This window comes from Pelophylax lessonae (genome assembly GCF_965119305.1).
Source record: "Pelophylax lessonae genome assembly, chromosome: 9".
Lineage (NCBI taxonomy): Eukaryota > Metazoa > Chordata > Amphibia > Anura > Ranidae > Pelophylax > Pelophylax lessonae.
Window position 1 is genome coordinate 113359483 of NC_138776.1, and position 23415 is coordinate 113382897.

General features: G+C 43.7%; 1 protein-coding gene across 1 annotated transcript in view; it reads left to right on the forward strand.

Annotated features, from left to right (window-relative positions):
• SLC16A9 (solute carrier family 16 member 9) overlaps positions 1-19336 on the forward strand; it is a 36795-nt gene extending 17459 nt beyond the window's left edge. The window contains exons 2-5 of the mRNA XM_082267357.1: positions 153-296; positions 10868-10963; positions 11842-12732; positions 18798-19336. Coding sequence (XP_082123483.1) covers positions 153-296; positions 10868-10963; positions 11842-12732; positions 18798-18976 — 1310 coding nt within the window. The 3' untranslated portion in view covers positions 18977-19336. The remainder of the gene's footprint in view (positions 1-152; positions 297-10867; positions 10964-11841; positions 12733-18797) is intronic.
• Positions 19337-23415: the final 4079 nt, after the last annotated feature.

Sequence of the window (23415 nt, forward strand, 5' to 3'; positions counted from 1 at the left end):
GTGGCCACTAATAGAGCAGAAAGGGACAAAGTCATCAAAGGCTTCACGTTGTCCCTATATTGTTCCTTTGTTGCCCTGGCATTGTGATATACTGTAAATACAGCATGAAACTAAACGGCTATTATAAACAGTCTGTTATCTTTTCTCTGCAGGTCCGCTGTGTAGCGCTTGTGTCTCTTCTTTTGGCGCTCGACCAGTTGCCATTTTCAGTGGTTTCTTAATAGGCGGAGGTCTGATATTGAGCAGCTTTGCTCCAAATATTTACTTCCTTTATTTTTCATATGGATTTATGGTTGGTAAGTAACATGTTTTTCATGAAACAAAATACATTTACAATATGTACTGGAATAGGAACATGGTGTTAATGTATTGCATGTAAAATGGAGATCAAAAATTACATTATTTTATAAACATTTTTAAATTATATTAAACCTTTGCTATGTTTGAGTTATATTACATATGCTGTGTGTATGCCAATATGACTTAAAGGAACTGGGACAACATAAATGTGTCTACTGCGGGCCTTTTCTTGTGAGAGTGCCAGTTTTCTGGCTGTCTTTTTATCCAAGAACTCTAAACGAAGTATGCAGATATGACCTGGCTTTGCTTTGCCTTCACTTTTTACATTCTGGCTCCTGGTCAGCAATTCAGAAATTGTGGTCAGAGAGCCAAATATTTAAAGTAAGGCCATACTGAGAAAATATACAGGCTGCCCTTTCTGACCTGCTATTTAAAACTTTAAAGCCTTTTTAAAGGCACTTTTTTTTAATGAGTGAAAATAATAAACATGTTTTGCACACCTTCTCTGTGCAACGGTATTGCACAGAGTGGCCCAGAGCCTCATCTTCTGGGGTCCCCCACTAGCGATCTTGGCTCCCTTTTTTTTCTCTGCCCTCATAGCAAGATGTTTGCTATAGAGACAGATGTGCGGGCTCACTCCCGAGCTGAGCCCCTGCTCACAGGATTTGAATTACAGCACCAAGAGCCACTGGTACCCACTGCTGCCCTATTTTCCTATGAAAAAAGAAAGTGAAAGAAGACCTGTAAATGGGCACAGTGCTGGGTGGATACAGGACTCTGGTAGGTGTTATGGGGAGGGGGCAGCCAGTGGCAAAACCTTTTTGTACCTAGATGCAGGGGAATGCATTAAAGTGGTTGTAAACCCTCACATATAATCGGTGAAGGGACTTGGCTCAGGTGATACACAGAGATGAAACAAATCCATCTACATAGGTTGTACCTGTTTATCAACAAATGTCTTTCCCCTACTTCCATTCAAAGTGCAGAATTTACATAGGACCTCTCTGCTCTTAAAAGCAGGAAGCTGAAGTTACATCAGTGAGGAGAGCTCTGAAAGCTGATTGGAGGGAGGGGACACACCCCCCTACACAAAGCACATAGGAACAGAGCTGAGGCTGTCATTCACAGGCTGTGCCCTCCCCTGTCACCATTTTTCTCTTGCTGTCAGGAAGACTCATCAGAAGTGTTTCATGCTAGTAGCAGAGGAATGAGGTAGGATATAGAAATTACATTTGGTGCTCTGGACTGAGACAGGCACACACTATAGAGGGATGAGCTTTGCTCATATTTCATGTCTAAGGTTTACAACTATGTTAAGGTAAAACATGTTTTAGCTTTAGAGTCACTTAAAAGAAAAATTCATAAGAACAGCAGGGTGCAATCTGAATGTAGCATAATAAGATATTTATTGCGGTAAAAAAGACAAATGGCAACTCATGTGACTGTTAAAATCGGGTTAATCACATATAAAGGGCTTCCGTCTCAAAACAGGGAACCTCAGACCAAGATAGATACACTGGGTGGGTGGATACAGCTGCAGGACTAAAGGAACACACCAAACTAAGTGCACCATTACATTTACTGAGAAACTAGCAAATTAGCAACTAACATTGGAAGAAGAAATGGCTTTTTTTGTAGGTAATCCGTGAGCAGCCAGCTCATGCATCTGGGAATGGGATGCTAAAAATTACAGCCTGGATAGTCTGGACATCAGATTGAATGACCGTGCAGGGATCCCTTCTGGTATGCTTGCATCCTACAGACGTCCTTGGCCATCTTTTAGGGTTCCACTTTCTCATCTAAGCTGTCATCCAGTCTGATGTCTGAACTTTACAGGAGGCAGGTTTTAGAAAGAGGCTCCCATCCCAGATGCAAAAAGCACCATTTCTCCTTCCTGTTTGATTTGCTAATTTACTAGTGTTTCTCAGTACATTTAATGCTGCATTTAATTTGGCGCCCCCCAGTGTGTTCTCTTAGTCCTGCAGGTGTATCCATCCACCCTGTGTTTCTATTTTGGTTTGAAGTTTCCTGTTGTGAGCCCTTACTATCTGATGACCCTGATTTTAACTGTCACAATGTGAGTTGCGATTTGTCTTTTTCACCACAATAAATCTGTTAACATAGTACATTTATATTGCGCCCTGCTGTTTTTTTTTCGTATAGAGATGCTTCCGTCTCTTCAGAGGTGCTGCATCTGGTGCATTGAGATCAGCATGAAGTTACCCTGAATGCTCCCATTGGACTCTGTGAACTTTTTCCTGTTCTGCATAGAACCGTAAAAAAAAAAATGAATGATTCCTGAGATAAAATAAATTACCGATTTAAGCCACACAGAAATTATTACGACAGGTGTTTATGGAGTGCTGACAGTTTACGCAGTGCTTTACATATTGTACCTTCACAGCTTCAAGAAGCTTACAGTCTACGGTCTCTATCTTGCATGCATAAGTGCATACTAGGGCCAATTTATACAGGGGTGAATTACCCTACCAGCATTCCTTTGAAGTGTGGAAGGAAACAGAAGAACCTGGAGGCAAGCTCCATGCAGGTTATGTCTTGGTTTGGATTTAAACCAATCACCCCAGTGCTGCAAGGCAGAAGTGCTTACCACTAAGCCACTGTCCAAGGTATGGAATTATAAAGGCCATATACATCCCCCAGCATCTGCAGTTCTACATTATTGTGCTTCAGCTTACAGCCTGTCCTACAGAAGGCAGGGCAATATCTGACATCGTTTTGCTAATGAAAACGTTTTAATATTGCTTTTGTATTGTATATTTTCCAGCTGTGTCACAGGCTGCACATTTGGATACACCTATTAAGACATTTGCCTGCATTGCATAGATTCCAATCACAATACTTTTTCTGTAAATAAGCATATAATATATATTTTACAAATATCTGATGCACTGAGCCTTGTATATTACACCTAATGCATGTAATGGTTGTCTAAGCGTCCCCAAACTGTGGGTCGCGACCCACTGGTGGATCGCAAACTCAGTTTGAGTGGGTCGCGCTGAGCGGACCCACTCAAACTATAGGAAGCCGGAGCCGCTGCCTTTCCGTAAAAAAAAAAAATGGCTGCGGCCGGCCCATGTCCGCTGCGCATGAGCCGTCACTACTGCTCGGGGAGGCCCGTAAACGTTGACGCAGCGGCCGGGCGGTGCCATTTTTAAATGGAAGGTGCCTCAGGGATGGGTAAGACAGACCCCTCCTGCATGCCCACAGCCCATTATCTCCTGCACCATGCCCACAACCCTGCAACTCATGCACCAAGCCTGCATCCCTGCATCTCCTGCACCATGCCCACAGCCAATCATCTCCTGCAACATGCCCACAGCCCGTCATCTCATGTACCATGCCCACAGCCCTGCATCTCATGCACCATGCCCACAGCCCTGCATCCTCTGCACCATGCCCACAGCCCTGCATCTTCTGCACCATGCCCATAGCCCTGCATCTTCTGCACCATGCCCATAGCCCTGCATCTCTTGCACCATGCCGAAGCCCTGCATCATGCCCCTAGCCCTGCACCATGCCCACAGCCCTGCATCTCCTGCATTATGCCCACAGCCCCTGCATCTCCTGCACCATGCCCACAGCCCCTGCATCTCCTGCACCATGCCCACAGCCCCTGCATCTCCTGCACCATGTCCACAGCCCTGCATCTCCTGCAACATGTCTGCAGCCCTGCATCTCCTGCACCATGCCCACAGCCCTTCATCTCCGGCACCATGCCCACAGCCCTGCACCTCCTGCACCATGCCCACAGCCCCTGCATCTCCTGCACCATGTCGGCAGCCCTTGCAATACTTGCATCACATGTGGTGCCTGGTGGACGAAAGAGCGAGACACAGCACTTCTGTCTGTCAGAATCTACACTCAGTGAGTAACCATTTCTATGCAAGGTTTTGCAAATTGTATGCCTTTTTTTGTGCCATGTGCCAATTCTATGCCCCTAAAGCTTATTGCCATGTTGTGCCACTCTATGCCCCTAACACTTATTGCCATGTTGTGCCAATTTTATGCCCTAACATCCCCCTCCCTTTAAAATATGCATTATTATTGCATTTATATAGCGCCAACAAATTCTGTAGCGCTTAACAATATTCATTTACAAGCAAGTGGGTCCCAAAAATATAACTGTATTCAGAAGTGGGTCTTGGCCCAAAAAAGTTTGGGAAGCCCTGGTCTAGAATATACCCCCTTGATTGTGAATTACAATAATATATCTTTGTACTCTGAACTTTTTCCTTTTAAAGAGCATTTGTCAGCATATTCTTATAGGTATGCTTATGATATTACCATATTTTCCCAAATCATCCTCTAGGACAGTCACGTGAGAGATAGGCTCCTCCTCCTGCAGGAAACATAAGCACAGATATGTTTAAAATGGCTGCCCACCGACTGCCCCTCAGTTCTTGTGTTTCTTGTCCTGCCGCCATGAGCTGAAAATGACATTCATCCCGTTTGTTATTTCACTACCCTGTCCATAGCAGGCGTCACTGGACACATCCTCCCTCTGCCTGTATCCTGCTTGTGAGGCCACTGGCTTCAGGTTTTTTGGGGTGAGGGAGAAAGGACTTCCAGGGGTGAGCTCTGTAACCCTTACAGGACTCCCCCTTTCATGCCTTGATTCCCCATTGGCTTTCTCTTGCACCATATGGTGTTTTGATTACGGTAGGGGTTAAGAGGGCTTGTGTCCTTCCTGTGTTTTTGTTGTTTTACTTACATCTGCTCAGGCCAGTGTAGGTTGGGGGGTGGGGTTGTTTCTTCCAGCCAGCCAGAGGCTCTGTGTGAGGCTGCCCATCACCCCTCTCGTCTAGGCTTGCACGCAGGGCTCCAGGGGCTGGACCTTCTGCGTGCAGCGCGGCGGAAGTGATGCTCTGAAGATGGAGCCGCTATCAGAAGTAGGGCAGCGGCCATCTTGAGTCAGGGAATGGGAACACATCGGTGCAGGGGAAAGTTCCCTGTCTATAATTGGACAACGGAAGTGACACTAAAGATCGCGCCACAACAGGAAGTAGCACGGCGGCCATCTTGAGTCAGGGAGCGAGCTTATGTCAGTACAGGGGGAGTTTCCCTGCCTGATATTGGTCGACTGTTCTCCTTTCCCTATATATATATATATATATATATATATATATATATATATATATATATAGCCCAGTCTGCACAAAATGGCGACGCAGTTATTTCTGGAAGCTGGCGTGCTACCTTCCATCCAGGTGGTCCCAATGGCAGAGGACCTAAATCCGTAAATCCCTAAAAAGGATAATTAACAAGGAATGGAAGTGTCCAGAAATTAAGTTGTTCTTTCCTAAAACAATAAATATAAGATTATCTTTTGGGGAAATGGAAGGGGTCGCGGCCAAATGACCTAAGCTGGACTCCTCTTTGGCAAAGGTTTCTAAGAGGTCAGACTTATCCTTTGAGGATATGGGCCTTCGTAAAGATCTTCTTTGTGACGCTATGGAGGGCATACGTAGCGGGGGCTGCTGGGTTCCAGCCCAACATGGCCAAAACTTGTGTAGCTGGGAATGTGGCTTTCTGGCTAGAACAACTACGGGGTCACCTAGAAAAGGTCCCTGCCATGGAAGAGGCACAAGACTCCCTACTCTTGATAGGAGTGGCATATATGGCTGATGCGGCTGCGGTCAGAATCTCAACCCGCACCACATGCCTTATTAACGCGGTCAAAGAGCCTTCTGGCTCAAAACTTGGGAGGGTGACTCTGCATCAAAGAACAAGCTATGTAACATTCCTTTTAACGGCGGCCTGCTGTTCGGTCCGGGACAAAGTATTGGCAAGGTCAGCCGACAAGTCCAACGGTTTCCTGTCCAAAAGAAAGGAGAAACCAAAAGTTTTTTTCGTCGACCTAGAGGAGAAACCCAGTCAAAAGGAGAAAAAGTTAAAGATGGGTCTTTACCAAAAATAAGGGAAATTTGAGCGTCCTCTTCCCCAATCCAGGGACTAATAATAATAATCCCCAGTGACGCCAGCCCTCCAGTAGGGGGAAGACTATAAAAAATTTTCTGGCAATGGCAAAGCTTTTGTTCAAACCTCCTTCATCCTGCAGATCATCAAGGTTACAGGATAGAATTTACGGCAAAACCACCACACAACTTCCGTGTCAGGCCCCTTTTAGAGACACTTCACCTGAGGGAAGCTATGGAGGCTGCGGTCACGGATCTATTAGACGAGAGAGTGAGCCTACGCATTTCTGCCAATCCAACTAATTCTGAGAACAATCAGGAAGATCCAGCTTAAAAAAACAAGAGTGATCATTGTAGCTCGATTTTGGTTGAAACAGACATGGTTCACACCACTGAAAAAGATGGCAGAAGAAGACCCCTGGATCCTCCCATACCAGAGCGACCTTGTAGTTCAGTCAGGGGCCCATCACCCCCATATCCATACCCTAAAGGTGGCAGCATGGATCCTGAATGGTGCTTGCTACTAGACAAGGGTCACTCTACCAGAGTAGTTAATACTCTGCTTCAAAGTAGGAAGCCGGTAACCAGCAAAATTTACAAAAAAGTATGGAAAGTATACACTTCGAAGATGCGGTCCAAAGACAGAAGTCTGAAAAGTGCTAGCACCATTTTGGATTTCCTCCTGGACGGGGCAGGGGTGGGACTCGCTGTGATTACCCTCAAAGTCCAGGCAACCACCTTATCAATATTTCTCAACATGCCAGTTAATGATAATCCATTGGTTAAATAGTTTTTCAAATCTCGTCCCAGTAAGAACCTAAGTGTAGCCCTGGGATCTTTCATTAGTACTCAAGGCCCTCACCAAGGTCCCATTTGAACCACTCGCAGAGGCTTCTCTAAAACCATTTAGTCTTAAGGTAGCACTACTGGTTGCCATCACATTGGCCAGACACGTTAGTGAGCTGCAAGCTCTGTCCATAAAGGAACCTTTCTTAACGTTTTTTCCAGATAAATTGGTACTCAAAACAGACCCCCTGTTCCTCCCTAAGGTCGCATCTGTTTTTCATTGCTCACAGGAAGTGGTGCTCCCATCTTTTTGCCAAAACCCTTCTAACCAGGGGGAAGAACTCTTTGCTACGTTAGACATCAGGAGGTGCGTCCTACACTATTTAGAGATCACTAAACTCTTCAGTAGAGCGTCAAACCTCTTTACCCTTTTGAGTGCCTCCGCACAATATAAAGTGACCTCAAAGAACTCTGTAGCCAGATGGATCAAGTGGGCTATAGGGGCAGCCTACTTGACCCAAGGTCAAACATTTCCTTCAGATGTCAAGGCACATTGGACCGCCACCTGGTCCAGAGACTCTACCTTCAAGAGCCAGTATAGGGTTGATCTGGTCTCCACCCAAGATCTGACCTTTGGTCGTAAGGTCCTGCAAGCGGTGTTCACACCCTAGGCATGCATCCTTGGGGTCTCATATGACCGTCCTGGAGGATGACTTGGGAAAGTCTGAGTTATTACCTGATAACTCCCTTTCCAGGAATCCTCCAGGACGGTGGACCCCTGCCCTATGTTATGGATAATTGTTAGTTGGTTATTTCAGGCTAAAAGCCTATGCTGTCCAGCTCATCTTCATACAACTGAGGGACAGCCGGTGGGTGGCCATTTTAAACATATTTGTGCTTTTGTTTTTTTGCGGGAGAAGGAGCCTATCTCTTATGTGACCACCCTGGAGGATTCCTCGAAAGGGAGTTATCAGGTAATAACTCAAACTTTTTTTGTCTAGTGCAGATGACACGAATATGTCCTTTGATATTGTCTTATGGTACCTGATGTGAATATCCTACTTTGCTAATGCTATTAACAGAAAACATTTAAAAACCTCGGCTTCTATACTCTACGGGTTAACTGTTATTCAGTGTGTGAACAGAAGTAACACCACATATAGAGCAGTCAGCATAAAACTGTTGGCTGTCTGTCAGGACTGATGCAGCTAAAAACACTTTGCTAGTTTTAGCCAAGGAGGATGTGAGACTTGAGGCTCACTTAGTTTTCCCATGGCTAAACATTTTTGTCTTCTTTATGGTTATTGTATGGTGAATTAAAATTAAAGTGTATGTAAAGCCTAACAATAACTACTCATATTTGCTACTAATAAAATTAAAAGCATTTTCAGATTTCTGTTCTAAAATTAATAAAAATACCTGTTAAGCATTTCAGTAATTCATAGCTATCTCTTATAAAAGAGTCAAATTAGCCCTCTTCTTATCGGAGACCTCAGAGGAATGAATCTTTATGTTGAAGTAAATAAGACCCCGTTCACACTGGGGCGATGCTACTTGACGGGGCGACCTCACAGGTCGCGGTGCGCAGCTCGCACCGCGACCTCGGAGCGGCCGGCACGGACTTCATAACATTGAAGTCAATGCAGGTCGCCCCAAATTAGCTCCGGCCCCTTTTTCTAAGTCCTATTAGAACGGGTCCACAGCTTCTCTATGGCAGGCGCCCCAGTGTGAACGGGGTCTAACAGTGGGAGGGTTTGAGAAGTTTAGCAAAAAAACAACTGGGTAGGACTGACACAGGCAGGTAAAGCCCCGTACACACGTACCGAACAATCGGCCGTCTTTTGTCCAGGGCTGTTGTGTCTGTTGAAAACTGCAAAAGACTGCACGCGAATTTTGTCGGCCAACAACAGCCGACTGCAGAAGTGATGTCATGTGATGGTTAACTTTCCTGGTCTTTTTTCTTTTCTGAGCATGCCCAGTCTTGCAAATCTGCTGTCTGTCGGCCAAATTCTGTACTGACTGGCGAACAATCGGCCGTTCTGGTGTTGGCCAACAAAAATTTTAATGCTTGCACGACAGATTCTTTTCGGCTGAAAGTGCGCTGTCGGCTGTCAGAAGCATCATACTAACAAGCCTACAATCGGCCGATCGGCCGTCGGCCTGAATCTTTACGGCCGACAATCGGTATGTGTGTACGGGGCTTTAGTAAATTTAATGCAGAACAGACAAAGCATGTCTCTTCTGCTTTAAAAATCCTGCCTGTTCGTCCATTTATTTATTTATTTATTTTTCTTCACTAAAGTTCCACAATAAATACTAGTGGACATAGCATGGATGTGTTTTTGTTTCCCATTAGAATAGCCATACATAGCCTAATCCCACACCAGATATATGGGGGGAAAGCAATGATCAGGTGACAATAGGTCTGTTTAGGGCTAACTAGGGCATAATATTGAAGGCTTTCCATGTCACAAGTGCATATTCTTCTTTTTTTTTTTTTAAATCTGAATTTTTTTTTTTTTATTATTTAAAACCCTTAATGTAACAATACAGTACAATACAGTTGCACCCCCTTTTTTTTTTTTTGTTTTTTTGTGGTTACATTTGTCAGCATAGAAGCCATTCAAATATTGGTATCTATATATGTTCAGACCATTACATATATATCAGAATATATACTATTGTAATTCAACCCAACCAATAATCCACAAGATGTGCAGCTATTGTTATGCAAATTGTAAAGACATATCTTCATTTTCCATGGTTTATTCGAGCATACCAACAATCTTTGAAGTACCAATTCCCGTGGAATAAGTCCAGGGGCATCCCACCATGGGCCCCACAGCTTTTCAAATTTACCCTGACAGCCACGTCTTGTGTAGATATGACCTTCTAAAAGTAGTGCTTTTCCCATAGCTGACACCCATGATTTATGTGTGGGGGGGGGGGGGGATTAGCGGATTTCCACATTACTATAATTGACTTCCGGACATGGAAAAGGGCCCTTCTGACCGCTGTCCTGGGGTACTCCTCCTCTACTAAACATCCTAGAAGGTGCTATAGACAACATTTAGGGTCTATTGGGATTTTTACTTTAAATACCATGTTTAGTGTACTTATGATTTGGCTCCAGTACAGGTGGAGTTTGGGACACCTCCAAGTGCATATTCTTAAACTCAGAAGTTTTTGAATATTGAAAAATTTCTGTACAACAGCACAAATATGTTTCTCTTCTCAAAGGGAAGGAAGGTGTTAAACCACACATATAATGCTTCTGTCTGACAGGTGAAATATGTTAGAAACATCAGTGAGTTGGATATGCAGATGTCTTTCCATGGGTTGCTCTCTCTAAAACATCTGCCTGTCTATAGCCACTCCTATAAATCCTCATTCACACAGGTGTACCGATCTGTACAACTGTGTGAAGAGATGTCTTTATCCATGTGGGATACAGGTGTTCAATGCAGGCAGAGTGTAGAAATCAATGACCGATTTCCAACTGCTCTTACTTGCATGGGTCTCCAAGCACATCCCCGACTTTACTTCTGTGCATGCCTGATACACAGATCAGAACGCAGTTTGTGTGCATTCTGATCCGTGCATCAGACCCACACAGATGTACAGCATGGGATATGCTTAAGATCCATGCAGATCTGTGAATACCATGTTGGTGAAGACAGCCCTTTGCATGGGTGTATGATTACCCCATTGTATACTTTTTTCCTTTGATGATACCTGGAATAAATCTGGTGATCTACTCTTCTAATATGGCAGTGTAAAGTGTAATCGTCCACAGTAACTATTTGGACCTAAGAACATATATGTTATTATTTTTTTTTTTTTAGGTTTTGCATGTGGCTTATTGTACACAGCTACGGTGACTGCAACATGCCAATATTTTGAAAAGCGACGAGGACTTGCACTTGGAATTGTTTCAACAGGTATGACAAAACTGGTTACCATTTCCAGTGTATCAGCTTTCAAATTGAATGCAAATTAGAATTCTACTATTTCTTACACAAATATGTAATATAACAGTGAGAGGAGGGAAAACTGATAGATCCCCTGGCCCATTTATAGTTGCACATAGATAGAATGTATTTTAAGTAATTAAAAAAGAATAATGAAAGATATATACTGCTCAAAAAAATTAAAGGAACACTTTGAAAAGACATCAGATCTCAATGGGAAAAAATATAATGCTGGATATCTATACTGATATAACTATCCACAACTGCAAAGGGTTTCTTTTTTTTCCCAGCTATGGTATATTTTTTATAGTTATATTGGTCCAGTGTGGCTTTTCCGCTCCAGCCTCTTCTCTTGGTTCAATTCGAGAACACTTTGAATTCATTCAGAAAATGCAAAGAATTCTCTGAATTTTGCCAGTGCTGAGTGTCTGACCTCCTGAGTTCAGAATACAGTAGCCCAGCAGTTCAGCATCAGACCCGGAAACAAGTGGAGATCACTGAAGTACCGTAGTGGTGTCTACTTAAGTTATTTCTAGCTTCAAGGGGTATCTGCAAGGTATTGTATATGCATAGTTACATTGGTCTAAGCCAGGTACCAATGTAACTATGTATAAAATATCCATATCTGGACTTACTCTTTAACTACATTACTCTGTTTAGGTTCAGGGATAGACCAATGATTCTGAACAATGAACATGCATGCATGTCACCAGAACAGGCACAGTGGTTATTTTTCTGACTATAATTTATGAAGCCTCCTTGGGCCTTTGAGCTTGAATGTAAATATGGCACACACAAAGTAAAAAATACACTATTTGTACATAATTAATTGTATTTACACTTTACAGGTTCTAGCGTTGGAACCTTTATATATGCAAGTCTGCAGAAAGAGTTGATATCATTCTATGGAATAGATGGGTGTTTGCTGATTATTGGGGCCCTGTCATTGAATATATTGGCATGTGGAATTCTGATGAGGCCCTTGCCACAAGTATCAAGCAACAGACCAGAGAAAGCAGACATAGAGAAAACTCCAGATACCTACCTCATTTATCATGAAAAGGACCTCGACACTGAGGAACAGCTAGGGATGCTTGTGAAATCCCATACATTAAATGGGAACTGCAAATCTCAAGATACTAAGACTGGAACAAGTGGAGTTACAACTCAGCTCAATATAGAAAAGGTTAACATCAACCATGGAGCTGCAGAGAAACAAAGTTGCAAACAGTTCATTAAAAACAAGTGCCACAGCTACCTTGATTATTGGGAGGACACTCAAAACCTATTCAAAAACAAAGTGTTTGCTGCTCTTTTCATAAACATTCTGCTGTTTGACATAGGGGGGTTTCCTCCAGGATTTCTTTTGGAAGATGTAGCCAAAAGTGCCAATATTAGTAAAGAAGAGATGGCAGTGCCCCTAGTGTTCATCCTTGGCATCATGATGGCCATCGGCAAGCTCATCTTGGGTATCCTGGCTGATTTTAAGTGGATGAATTCTTTATATCTCTACGTCTTTACTATAGCGGCAACAGGCTTGGCAGTACTTGCAATCCCTTTTGCCAAGACATATGCCACCCTTGCTATTATTGCTGGCACAGTTGGATTTTTTACTGGCAATTGGTCAATATTTCCATACGTAACTACAAACACTGTTGGCCTAGATAAACTCACTCACGCCTATGGGGTACTGATGTTCTTTGCTGGTGTCGGGAATTGCCTTGGACCACCTATAGTTGGTAAGAGATAATAGCTGCAATTATTTTAAACCTCCCACTAAACAGTTATTTAGGACTTCACTATTTCTTATAGGGAAGATCATTTACAGAATAAAAAAATAAATAAAACAATGCAAAATCGATCAATCAATATCAAGGATATTTGTCATATACTCTCAATAGTTAGTGAAGAATAGATGCTTCTAATTTTTTGTGATTTACTTTTCATTCTTGACATGGATCTCATAGATCTGGATTCCTGTTGTCACACCTTTTAATGATGGAATTTGGCTTATATATATACAGTATTTATATATTTGTTGCTATTAGAGGACAGCTGTATATTTGGTACAATTTGTCCTGTAAGGCAGAGGCAAGGGCCAGTTTACTGTTCAGACTTTAGGGGAGTCGAGCTGTGCCCAGTGGGAGTTAATAATGTGCGATCTTTGGTATTAGGGAAATAAATAGTTGGTGTCAGTGGGAGGAATAGTTACCCATTTCTGTTGCCTGTGGAAGAAATTATGACCCATCGTTGGTGTCAGTGGAAGGAATAGTGCCTCAATGTTGGTGTCAGTGGCAAGAATTATGCCCCATTATTGGTGTCATTGGCAGAAATCATGCCCCATCATTGGTGTCAGTGGCAGTGGCGGCTGGTGAAGTTTTAAGATGGGGGGGCGCAAGACCCCGCCCTTCCATTTTGACCCCTCCCATTTCTCAGAAGCCCCACCCCTTATAGACTCCACCCATTTTGTCCCCTGTATTTTGCTTGCGTGAACCAATTCTCCCAATATATCACATATTAAGGGGTCCATCAGTACTAGTATATCCCATAATAGGGAACAGGGGCCCTATTATGGGATATACTGTGAGAGACATCCTATTATGGGATACATGGACTGAGAGTGGCACAAACCCCACAGTACAGACCCCCCCAGCACAAACCTCACAGTACAGCACAAACCCCTCAGGCACAAACAACTCAAGCACAAACCCCACAGTACAGGCCCCTAGCACAAACCCCACAGTACATGCCCCCTTCAATATAGTGACCAGTATAAATGCCCCCTTTCAATGTAGTGACCAGCATACATGTCCCCAATGCAGTGACCAGTATACATGTCCCCAATGCAGAGCTATGCGTGCGTGGCTCCAGTGCAGCCAGTGACCACCAGTATACGTCCCCCAATGCAGAGCTATGCGTGCGTGCCTCCAGTGCAGCCAGTGACCACCAGTATACGTCCCCCAATGCAGAGCTATGCGTGCGTGCCTCCAGTGCAGCCAGTGACTACCAGTATACTTCCCCCAATGCAGAGCTATGCGTGCGTGCCTCCAATGCAGCCAGTGACCACCAGTATACATGTCCCCCAATGCAGAGCTATGCGTGCGTTCCTCCAGTGCAGCCAGTGACCACCAGTATACATCCCCCAATGCAGAGCAATGCGTGCGTGCCTCCAGTGACCACCAGTATACGTCCCCCAATGCAGAGCTATGCGTGCGTGCCTCCAGTGACAGAGTAGTGCACTTACCTGGAGGCTCGGCTTCTCCCTCTCCTCTTCTCCGGTCTCCTCTCCGCTCCGCTCTCTGCAATGCCGGTCCACGCGACGTCAGCGGGGTCAGCATGGGGCCATGGGATGTCCTGGATGATGATTGGTCCAGGCTGTAGACTGGACCAATCACAGCCAGGATATCAGGAAAGTGGGGGTGCCCAAGCGCAGTGACTTGCGCTCAGGTTACGCCCCCAGAAGGCAGCCAATCGGCGCCCTTCTGGGTCGTAAACCCCCCCCCCCCATAGCCACCACATAGGCCGGGGTAGCGGCGAACACAATTTTTTTTTTCAAAACTTTATTTGTTCGTTTTGTAATTTTTTTTTTTCAAAACTTTATTTGTTCTTTTTTTTTTCTTTTCTTTAGGGGTAGGGGGGGCGGTGCCCTGGCGCCCCTATGCACGGGCCGCCACTGGTCAGTGGAAGGAATAGTGGCCCATTGTTGGTGTTAGTGGCAGGAATAATGTCTCAAGGGCTGAATAAAGGCAAGCAAAGGGCTGCATGCAGCCTCAAGGATGCAGTGTGGACACATCTGTTTTAAGGCATGTCCCAACCCCCTGAGAGCAGCCAATCTGGTCTCTGTCCCTATTCTAGCAATCTTCACTGTATTGCCCTGACTGGATCTGTATAACATTTCTTCTGAAAGTGCCCCAGCCGGGTCCCTTTCACCTTACACAAGTGCTACACATCCCAATTCATTTATATGGGAGTCATACTCATGGCGCCCCCTAGAAGTCCTGTGAAGTATGACTTTTCCCATAGAAATCCTTGGCATGCACACTGCTGCTCTACTGATGAGAATAACCCAGCAGGGCTGCACAGTAAAGATCACTGCATTGGGGACAGAGGTCTTGAAAAATAACTTCTACCTAAGGTAAAGTTGTCCTTTACCTGTATGTCAGACAATACAATCCGCAAAGGGGGTAATGTATTTCAAAGTGGGTTGGGACTGAGTTGCCCCAGTTTTGCCAAGTGACAGTCCATTGATTTCAATTAAGCTTTCTTACTTGAGCCATTCGCAGGCTTTTAGTGAGGTAGTAACCTGTGTCTGTGTAAAAAGAGCTAGCGCCTTCGTTTTATCATTTAAAACTAGAAGTCAAAAATTTTTTTTGTTAACAAAAAATAACATATGCTGTAAGATAGAAAGCAAACCATCATCGTGTAACACCTTCAAAAATGTTATTAAAGGAGAAGTACAGCCAAAGCTTGTTTTAGCTGTACTTCTCCAAAGGATACGAGGAGTGAACCCTTGTAAACCGGTTTCAGCAGACAGCAGGCTGAGTTCACAGAGCCGGTCCAGGCTGGGGAAAGATTGCGGCCTTATGTTTGGAATCCACTGAGATGCCTGGACCAGCACCCTGCTCAGACTCTCAGTGAGCCACTGAGGGCCTAAGCCAGTTGCTCCTGCCCCCTCCACAGCCCAGCGCTCCAGTGAGCTCTGGGGGGGCATAGAGCAGAGATCTGGTGGCTGACAGTCAGCAGCTCTCTGCTCACGGAGCACTTTGAACTGAGCGATCAGTGGTGTTTGATTGCTGGGTTCTCAGTCTTAGAGCCGGTGTGGGACAGATATCGGACCGATACCTAGGTAGCATCTACCTAGGTAAGTATGATTTAAAAAAAAAAAAACCTCTCCATTTAAACATCAGAGCTCTGATTTAGAGGGTATGCCCTTGAAACTGGTCAGTGGTAGCATGCGCAGAAGATGGGGGCTGCATGCTGTGTAAACAAGATCAGTTACAGAGATTTCTTCAATGTACCAAAGGTCAAACAGGTGCTTTTCCTAGATGTTTTTAATTGCCAAAATTAGTTTTAAAAAAGATGTTTGTAAGTACCGGCCTATGCCATTTTATAAATAATTGTTTTATAAAGGTGTCACACAATGCTGGTACACGTTCTGTTTATCCTACAATTTTCACTATGGTGGAAGCAGGAAAGCTTTGGACAGTGGCGTAGCGTGGGTTGTCAGCACCCGGGGCAAGGCAAGTAATTTGCGCCCCCTAACCCGCGGGATTTTAGCACTCGAGTCTCTTCCACTAGATTAGTTAAAGAAACCCTTACCCCCTAAGCACATGTATTGTTTGTTATGAAAATAACTAATGTAATTAAAGTAAAATGCATCTAAATACAAGTTTGAATGACCAGCGGGCCCCCTTTCAATGCAGAATGACCAGCGTGCCCCCTTTCAATGCAGAATGACCAGCGTGCCCCCTTTCAATGCAGAATGACCAGCGTGCTCCCTTTCAATGCAGAATGACCACCGTGCCCCCTTTCAATGCAGAGAGACCAGCGTGCCCCCTTTCAATGCAGAATGACCAGCGTGCCCCCTTTCAATGCAGAGAGACCAACGTGCTTCCATTCAATGCAGCGAGAATAGCCTGCCCCCTTTCAATGCAGAGTGACCAGTGTGCCCCCTTCCAATGCAGAGAGACCAGCGTGCCCCCTTTCCATGCAGAGTGACCAGCATGCCCCCTTTCAATGCAGAATGACCAGCGTGTCCCCTTTCAATGCAGAATGACCAGCGTGCCCCCTTTGAATGCAGAGAGACCAGTGTGCCCCCTTTAAATGCAGAATGACCAGCGTGCCCCCTTTCAATGCAGAGAGATCATCGTGCCCCCCTTTCAATGCAGAGAGAACAGCGTGGCCCCTTCAATACAGAGAGACTTACCTGCAGCTGCCGCTTCTCCTCAGTTCCCCGCGTCTCCTCGAGTCCTCCCGCCCCCTCCTCGGCCAATGGCATGCGTTTGCCTTTCGGCCAATCAGGAAGCGGGTCTCGGACCCGCTTCCTGATTGGCCAGGAGGAGGATCCGTGTGACAATAGCGAATTTTCGTTCGCTATTGTCACACAATGGGTGGGCTCGGGCGCAGTGCTCTGCGCCCCGGGTCCACCCTTTTTTGAAGCCTATTAGAGCCTCTAACCCACTCTGTGACAGCGCCAGGCTGCTGACTCACTTGCTGCTAAACTGACTGAGCAGTGAGGAGAGGCAGCATAGGCGGGGCTTGGCTTGCAACACCACCCCACCCTACACCAATGGACAGGTGAGGCATAGTCCAGCCCCACTCGACCCGCCATTTTCAGCCATAGGGCGGCCGCGCTGGACATCTCCCAGCCTAAAGATGGAGGCAGCCGCAAACAGTGTGTGAACTGTGTATGTCAGAGTCAGACAGACAGAGTGACACTGCGGATGCGCCCCCCCAGATGTGGCACCCGGTGCGGCTGGCCCCCCCTGCACCCCCCACGCTACGCCACTGGCTTTGGATACTGTATATTAGATAAATAGTGAATAGTCATTTGAAAGGACGCTTTTTAAGAGTTTTTCTGACACAGAATCACACTTTTTTTCCACTTGGGTCTCCTTCAGGTGAGCCATATCTGGACCAATCAGCAGAGGTTCTGTAACAAGATTTCCAGTTGAATCCGAGTAGAACAGAAGTTATTTTGTGACATCCATGTCTGAATTTTTTTGCTGCATTAAAAACTGGAGCTTTCTCGACCTATATTAGATTTATAGGCAGTTGAGCATAAGCCGACTTGTGTTTATGTTTAATCAGTTACCTCTGTTCTGCCATGTTTAGGTCACAGACCTTTTCAATTTTATTTTTTGGCCCTGAACAGACTCGGAGGTAATTAGTTGTCTATTTACATCCAGCTGCCAGGGGTCGCATAACTTTCTAAAAAAACAGCTTTACTGTCCTTCAGACTTTAGGGAGGCTGGACTAGGGCTAGTGGAAGTAGAAAATATCCTGACGTCAAGTGGGAGCAAACATTGCCCTATCTTTGGTGTCAGTGGGAGGACTAGTGCCTTATCGTTGATGGCAATAGAAGGAATAGTGCCCCATCATTGATGATAGTGGGGGGAATAGTGGCATTTAGTGGATGTCAATGGAAGGAATTGTGCCCCATTGGTGGTATCAATAGAAGGAATAGTGCTTCATTACAGTTGGAGAACACTGCCCTAGACTAACATTAAGGCCCCTTTCACACTTGTACGACCTAAAAGTCACGCAATTTTGCTGCAACTTTGATGAGTTTTGAGGTCCATAGACCTCAAGATTACACAGGCATTGCTTCAATCCAGTCAAAGTCGAACCAAATTAATGCAGGGATCACTTTGAAGTCGTTGAAACTTGAAGTCGCATAGATATGAACGTACTCATTGGAAATTATGGGGTACGATTTGTCATGTGACTTTGCAGTCCCAAGTCGCAGGACAAGTCACACGAGTGTGAAAGGGGCCTAAAACCAAAAGGTGGACCTGATTAGACCGCCTGTGAGAAAGGGACATAAAGTGCCGACTGTATTTAATTTAAATTTTTTACATAATGGGGATTGAATTCACATAAGAAAAAGTGAAAAACAACTTGCCAAAAAAAGATATATTCCGTGCACTTTCGCAGTACTAACATTTAACAGTCAGAGCCTGTAGGCAGATAATGTGAAATGGTCAAGTTGCTCCTTAAATTTTATTTTGGGTTATTCATTTTTATTATTATTTTATGAATTATTTGCTTACAATTATTGTGCTCCTTTTTTTTATTTTTTTAGGTTGGTTCTTTGACTGGACGGGGACGTATGATATTGCCTTTTACTTTTGCGGAATTTCTGTTCTTATGGGAGGACTTTCCTTGTTGGTTGTGGCACTGCCATTTTGGAAGAACTGTGGAACAAATAAGCCAGAGCCTTTTTCAAAGAGATACTCCTATAAAGTAGCTGCAACTGCCTGACAGACTGAAGAACAATGTCCTCTTGTTAAACAATTAATGCTATAATATACTGCATGACAAATGCCTTCATCCTGGCCTCAATAATAGTAGCCATCTATAAGATTTTTTACATGTGTGCCTGGACAAGCAAGCTTTCTACGGACCAAGACTGCCCCAGCTTGTGCTCCTTTTCTTATCTAAAGTCTGATTACAGATCCTGCTGCAGACAGTGGGTGAGGTCAGGGAGCCACCCCCATAGTCCACCAGCATACGCATCAAGGTGAAGACAGTTTGCTATAAAGCTTTGTGGCAGTTCAATAAAAAAAGGAAGGCTGCTAAGGTTATGGGGAAGTCAGTGCAACAGAGAGCTAGCAAACACCCAGGGAATATTGGTGCTTTTTATATACAGCAGATTGTTGTACTTTTCCTGCAATACATCATGACATTTTATTTAGATGAAAACTGAAAATCAATACAGTGTTTTCTCAGCTTGAAATACGTATGCCGTTCTCAGAAGGCATCTTCTCAGGAAATGTATGTGTTTAACCAGTACCATCATTTTATGTTCATTCCTTTAATTTGTGGCGCAATCAAAACATTTTATAGATGAGAAGAAAGAAAAGTCATGTCAGTAATATCTAAATCATGTCTGCCATTTTGGACCAACATTTTTCTAAACTCCTCAGAAAAGATCTGAGGCCAGGGACCACCTAAAAAAAAAGTCTTATTTGCAATTTACTGCATATCAGATATCTGCAAAAATGTCAGAGTTCTGAGATACTAGCTTATCATTCTGACGTACGATATTTTCAGAGTATTCCAGCCTACTATCAGAGCTTGATTTTTTTTTTTTTTCACTTCTTGCGTGTGCAATGTTATTCTTCGAAGCTGAAAAAGACTCAGTGGATCTGATAAGCAGTTTTCAGCTACACTTATTATTGATAGGAATAGAACTGTAGTAATATGTCATACATATGTTTTACCACACAACAAACAGAATTTTATTCCCTGAGGGAAATGCAATATACTATCCCTTTACTAAAGTGCAATTATCTTATGCTGGGAAGTATACCAGTCCTTTTTGGTTGGTGGTTTCTATAGATTTCAGTTTATGATGAACTATTAATAAATGTAACTGTAAAGGCTACACCTAGTGTTCTAGTGTTCTGTTGGTCAAGACTAAAGATTGTCAAGCACAGCTCAAACTTTTGGCTAAATCCTGCTAAATCAGCCAAAATTCAAGCTGGGGGTGCTCCTGTTGGGACCTCCCAGCTTGACAAATGTTGATCATTCAACTTTTGTTGAAGGAGCTGGGTAGAAAATTGTTGCCTGAATAGTGCCTGCGTCCAATCAGATGCAGACACTGTTGGGTGTATTCTGACAACTACAGTGGCCATTTGTCAGAATACAATATCCAGAGAGAGGAGAAAGGTTCATCTATCCCTGCTGTTTGGGGTGCATGGAGAAATCTGTTGGATATTATTTGTTCAGCCTGCAAACCAGGGGAGGGCTGGCAGCCTTAAGCCTGGGGGGCAAGTCCAGTCAAGTGGCCTATTGAACCATGGAATCAGCTCACCATCCATGCCCACCTGGTTTTGGACCGACAGCTGTATACAGTGTCTGGCCCCTTCATTAATCCAGCCCTGAGTGCAGCCTTTTTACTAGTTTTTACCACTTTTCAGAGTGGCCCGGGGGGCAATTTCCACCCTGCCCCCCTTGCCAGTCCTCCCCTGCTGCAAACTGAGTGTATGGCCAACGTAACCAGCAAATGCACTTTTAAGTCAAAAACAGTGTTTATGAGCCAGGTGCTGATCCAGGCGTGTGGGCGGATCCCGACCATATGATCATGATCTTGCCCAAGCCTGGACCGACTCTGACGACAGCGGGCTTCAGCCCACTGTCTGCTGAAAACTGGTCACAGGAGTGCTGAACAAACTGCACTCCTGTGATCCGCAGAAGTACAGCCAAACCAGCCTTGACTGTACTTCTCCTTTAAAATTGGTTTGATGCAGAAAGTTTGTAGTTTAAGTGATGCCCATGAATGGCTAATTTGAAATTAATAAAGATTTCATAATTAATTGGATCCCTTCAGGCTTTATACCCCTTCTGGAAATGGTTGTGGAACCCACATATATACATAGTTACAAAAAGGAACAATTAAATATTTATACAAAATAAAAAATTACGTGTTTTTCTTGACACACTTAGGTGGTAAAGGTTGGTTGTAAAGGTTAGGCTATAGAGAGAAGGATTCGTTTAAAAGTGTTATTGGAGTAATTTACTAAAAGAGAAAAAAAAATCCCCACTTGAAGTGAGAGTACTATTGAAATGTCCATGTACCTGGGAAACAAAATTAAATACAACCATTAATGAAATGCAATGTTTTTCTTGACATAAATGGTAATGTTTTTTTGTAAATAGGATTTTTTTTTTTTTATAGTAATCATCAGAGTTTACTGGGCTAATTGACTAGGAGATAAGATGTTTTGGAAAATAGAGTATCACTTACACTCCAAACTTTCTGCATTAACTGATGACTAAGATAGTACATTACCATGTTCAGAGCACTTACAGGAGGCGTTGGTAACTTCAGAAGACCCCTTTTGAAGTGCTAACATGTCTGTACATCCAAATATATTGAAAACTGAAAACAAGAATAAATGTTAAAATAGGTCTCCCTGCATCTGTTATTCAGAGCAAAATAACTGTTGCAAGAACATTGATACAAAATGGAAAATGTGCTTTTGTTAGCACCTAAACATTGGACTTGTAGCAGTTATTTCATTGCATTGTGAGGGCTGCTGTGACCAGAATTCTAAATTAACCCTCTTCACACTGCTACACACCCTTCTAGTACATGTTACACAAAAACAGGGGACTCCAAATTCACATGATGGCCACTCCCTACTCGCAGTAAAAAAAAATTATAAAAATTATAAAAAAAAAGTACATATTGTACTTAAAGTGATACTAAAGTAAATTTCTTTTTTTTTCGTTTTAAAAATAACAAACATGTCATACTTACCTGCTCTGTGTAGTGGTTTTGCACAGAGCAGCCCAGATCTTCCTCTTCTAGGGTCCATCGCTGGCGCTCCCGGCCCCTCTCTCCTGCTGAGTGCCCCCACAGCAAGCAGCTTGCTGTAGGGCACCCGAGCTGAGCCGCTGCTCTCTGTGACCAATCAGACACAGAGCCTCCCCTCTCTCCTCATTGGCTCACTGATTCTGATTTACAGCAGTGGCGCCTACTGCTATGTGTCCGCTAATCAGGAGGGAGAATCCCAGCCAGCTCAGTCTCTTGTGCAACATCGTGGATCAAATTGGGGCTCAGGTAAGTACTGGGGGGCTGCTGCACACAGGTTTATCTCAATGCATAGAATGCATTACGATAAAAAAACCTTCTGCCTTTAGAACCATTTTATTTGCACATATAGCCCAAACATGAGGTAAGCTGACACAGTCGGAGGAGGATACAGAGGAAGGTCTGGCCACTGACCTGAAATTTTCACTGAAAACAATTACAATCTGTGCCCAAATCTCAACATCATATGATTGTATAACAAATTCAAGGTGCAGAGGGAATGAGATGGCCACTACAACCCATTATTACTATGCAACTGCCTTATGTGTATAGGCCACACTTAAAATATCCTATTCTTGTCCGGACCCAGAAAAAAAATTCAGGATCTAATAGAGGAGAAAAAAGCTGTTCATTCGAAGGGATTGCATGAGGACTCAAGGGCATACAATGCGATTAGAGGAGAAGCGTTTTAACCTCAGGCAACGTGGGGGGTTCTTTACTGTTAGGGCTACAAGATTGTGGAATTCTCTACCACAAGAGGTGGTTTCTGCGGGAAGTATGGTGGCTTTCAAAAGACTCTTAGACTTACATCTCAAGGATCAGAACATTCAGGGGTATGTGAGATGATTACAGCCACACACACCTACACAGGTTGAACTGGATGGACTATTGTCTTTATTCAACCTCACCTACTATGTAACTATGTAACTATGTAAGATAAACATGGTACAAAGGACCTTGGTAGGTATACATACTTATTATTGCCATAAAATCATTATGAATGTCATAATGGACAGAATGGAAAATTGGACAGAACCTTTTGTTCATCCCTCTCTCTGATCTGTCTTTATTGGAGGTCTGTTATAGAGACTGCACATTCAATGTAAAACTATCTCTTCAAAGTGTATGATTTGTATCTTTTTTATATAGTGACATTTGTTAGTATGTCTTTTTATTTGTGGCTTTATATATAGGTAATTTTTGTACAAATTAGTAAATATTTGTTTGCATGTAAATGGTCAAGACCTTTTGTAGGGTGTACTAATTTGGACATTTTAAAAGATATGATTTTTCGCTCACTGTATGGCACACTCCCAAGATTCCCACTAGATTATTATTCCTTACCGGTGCCCATCCAAAACTGATATACAATTTTTGGTGG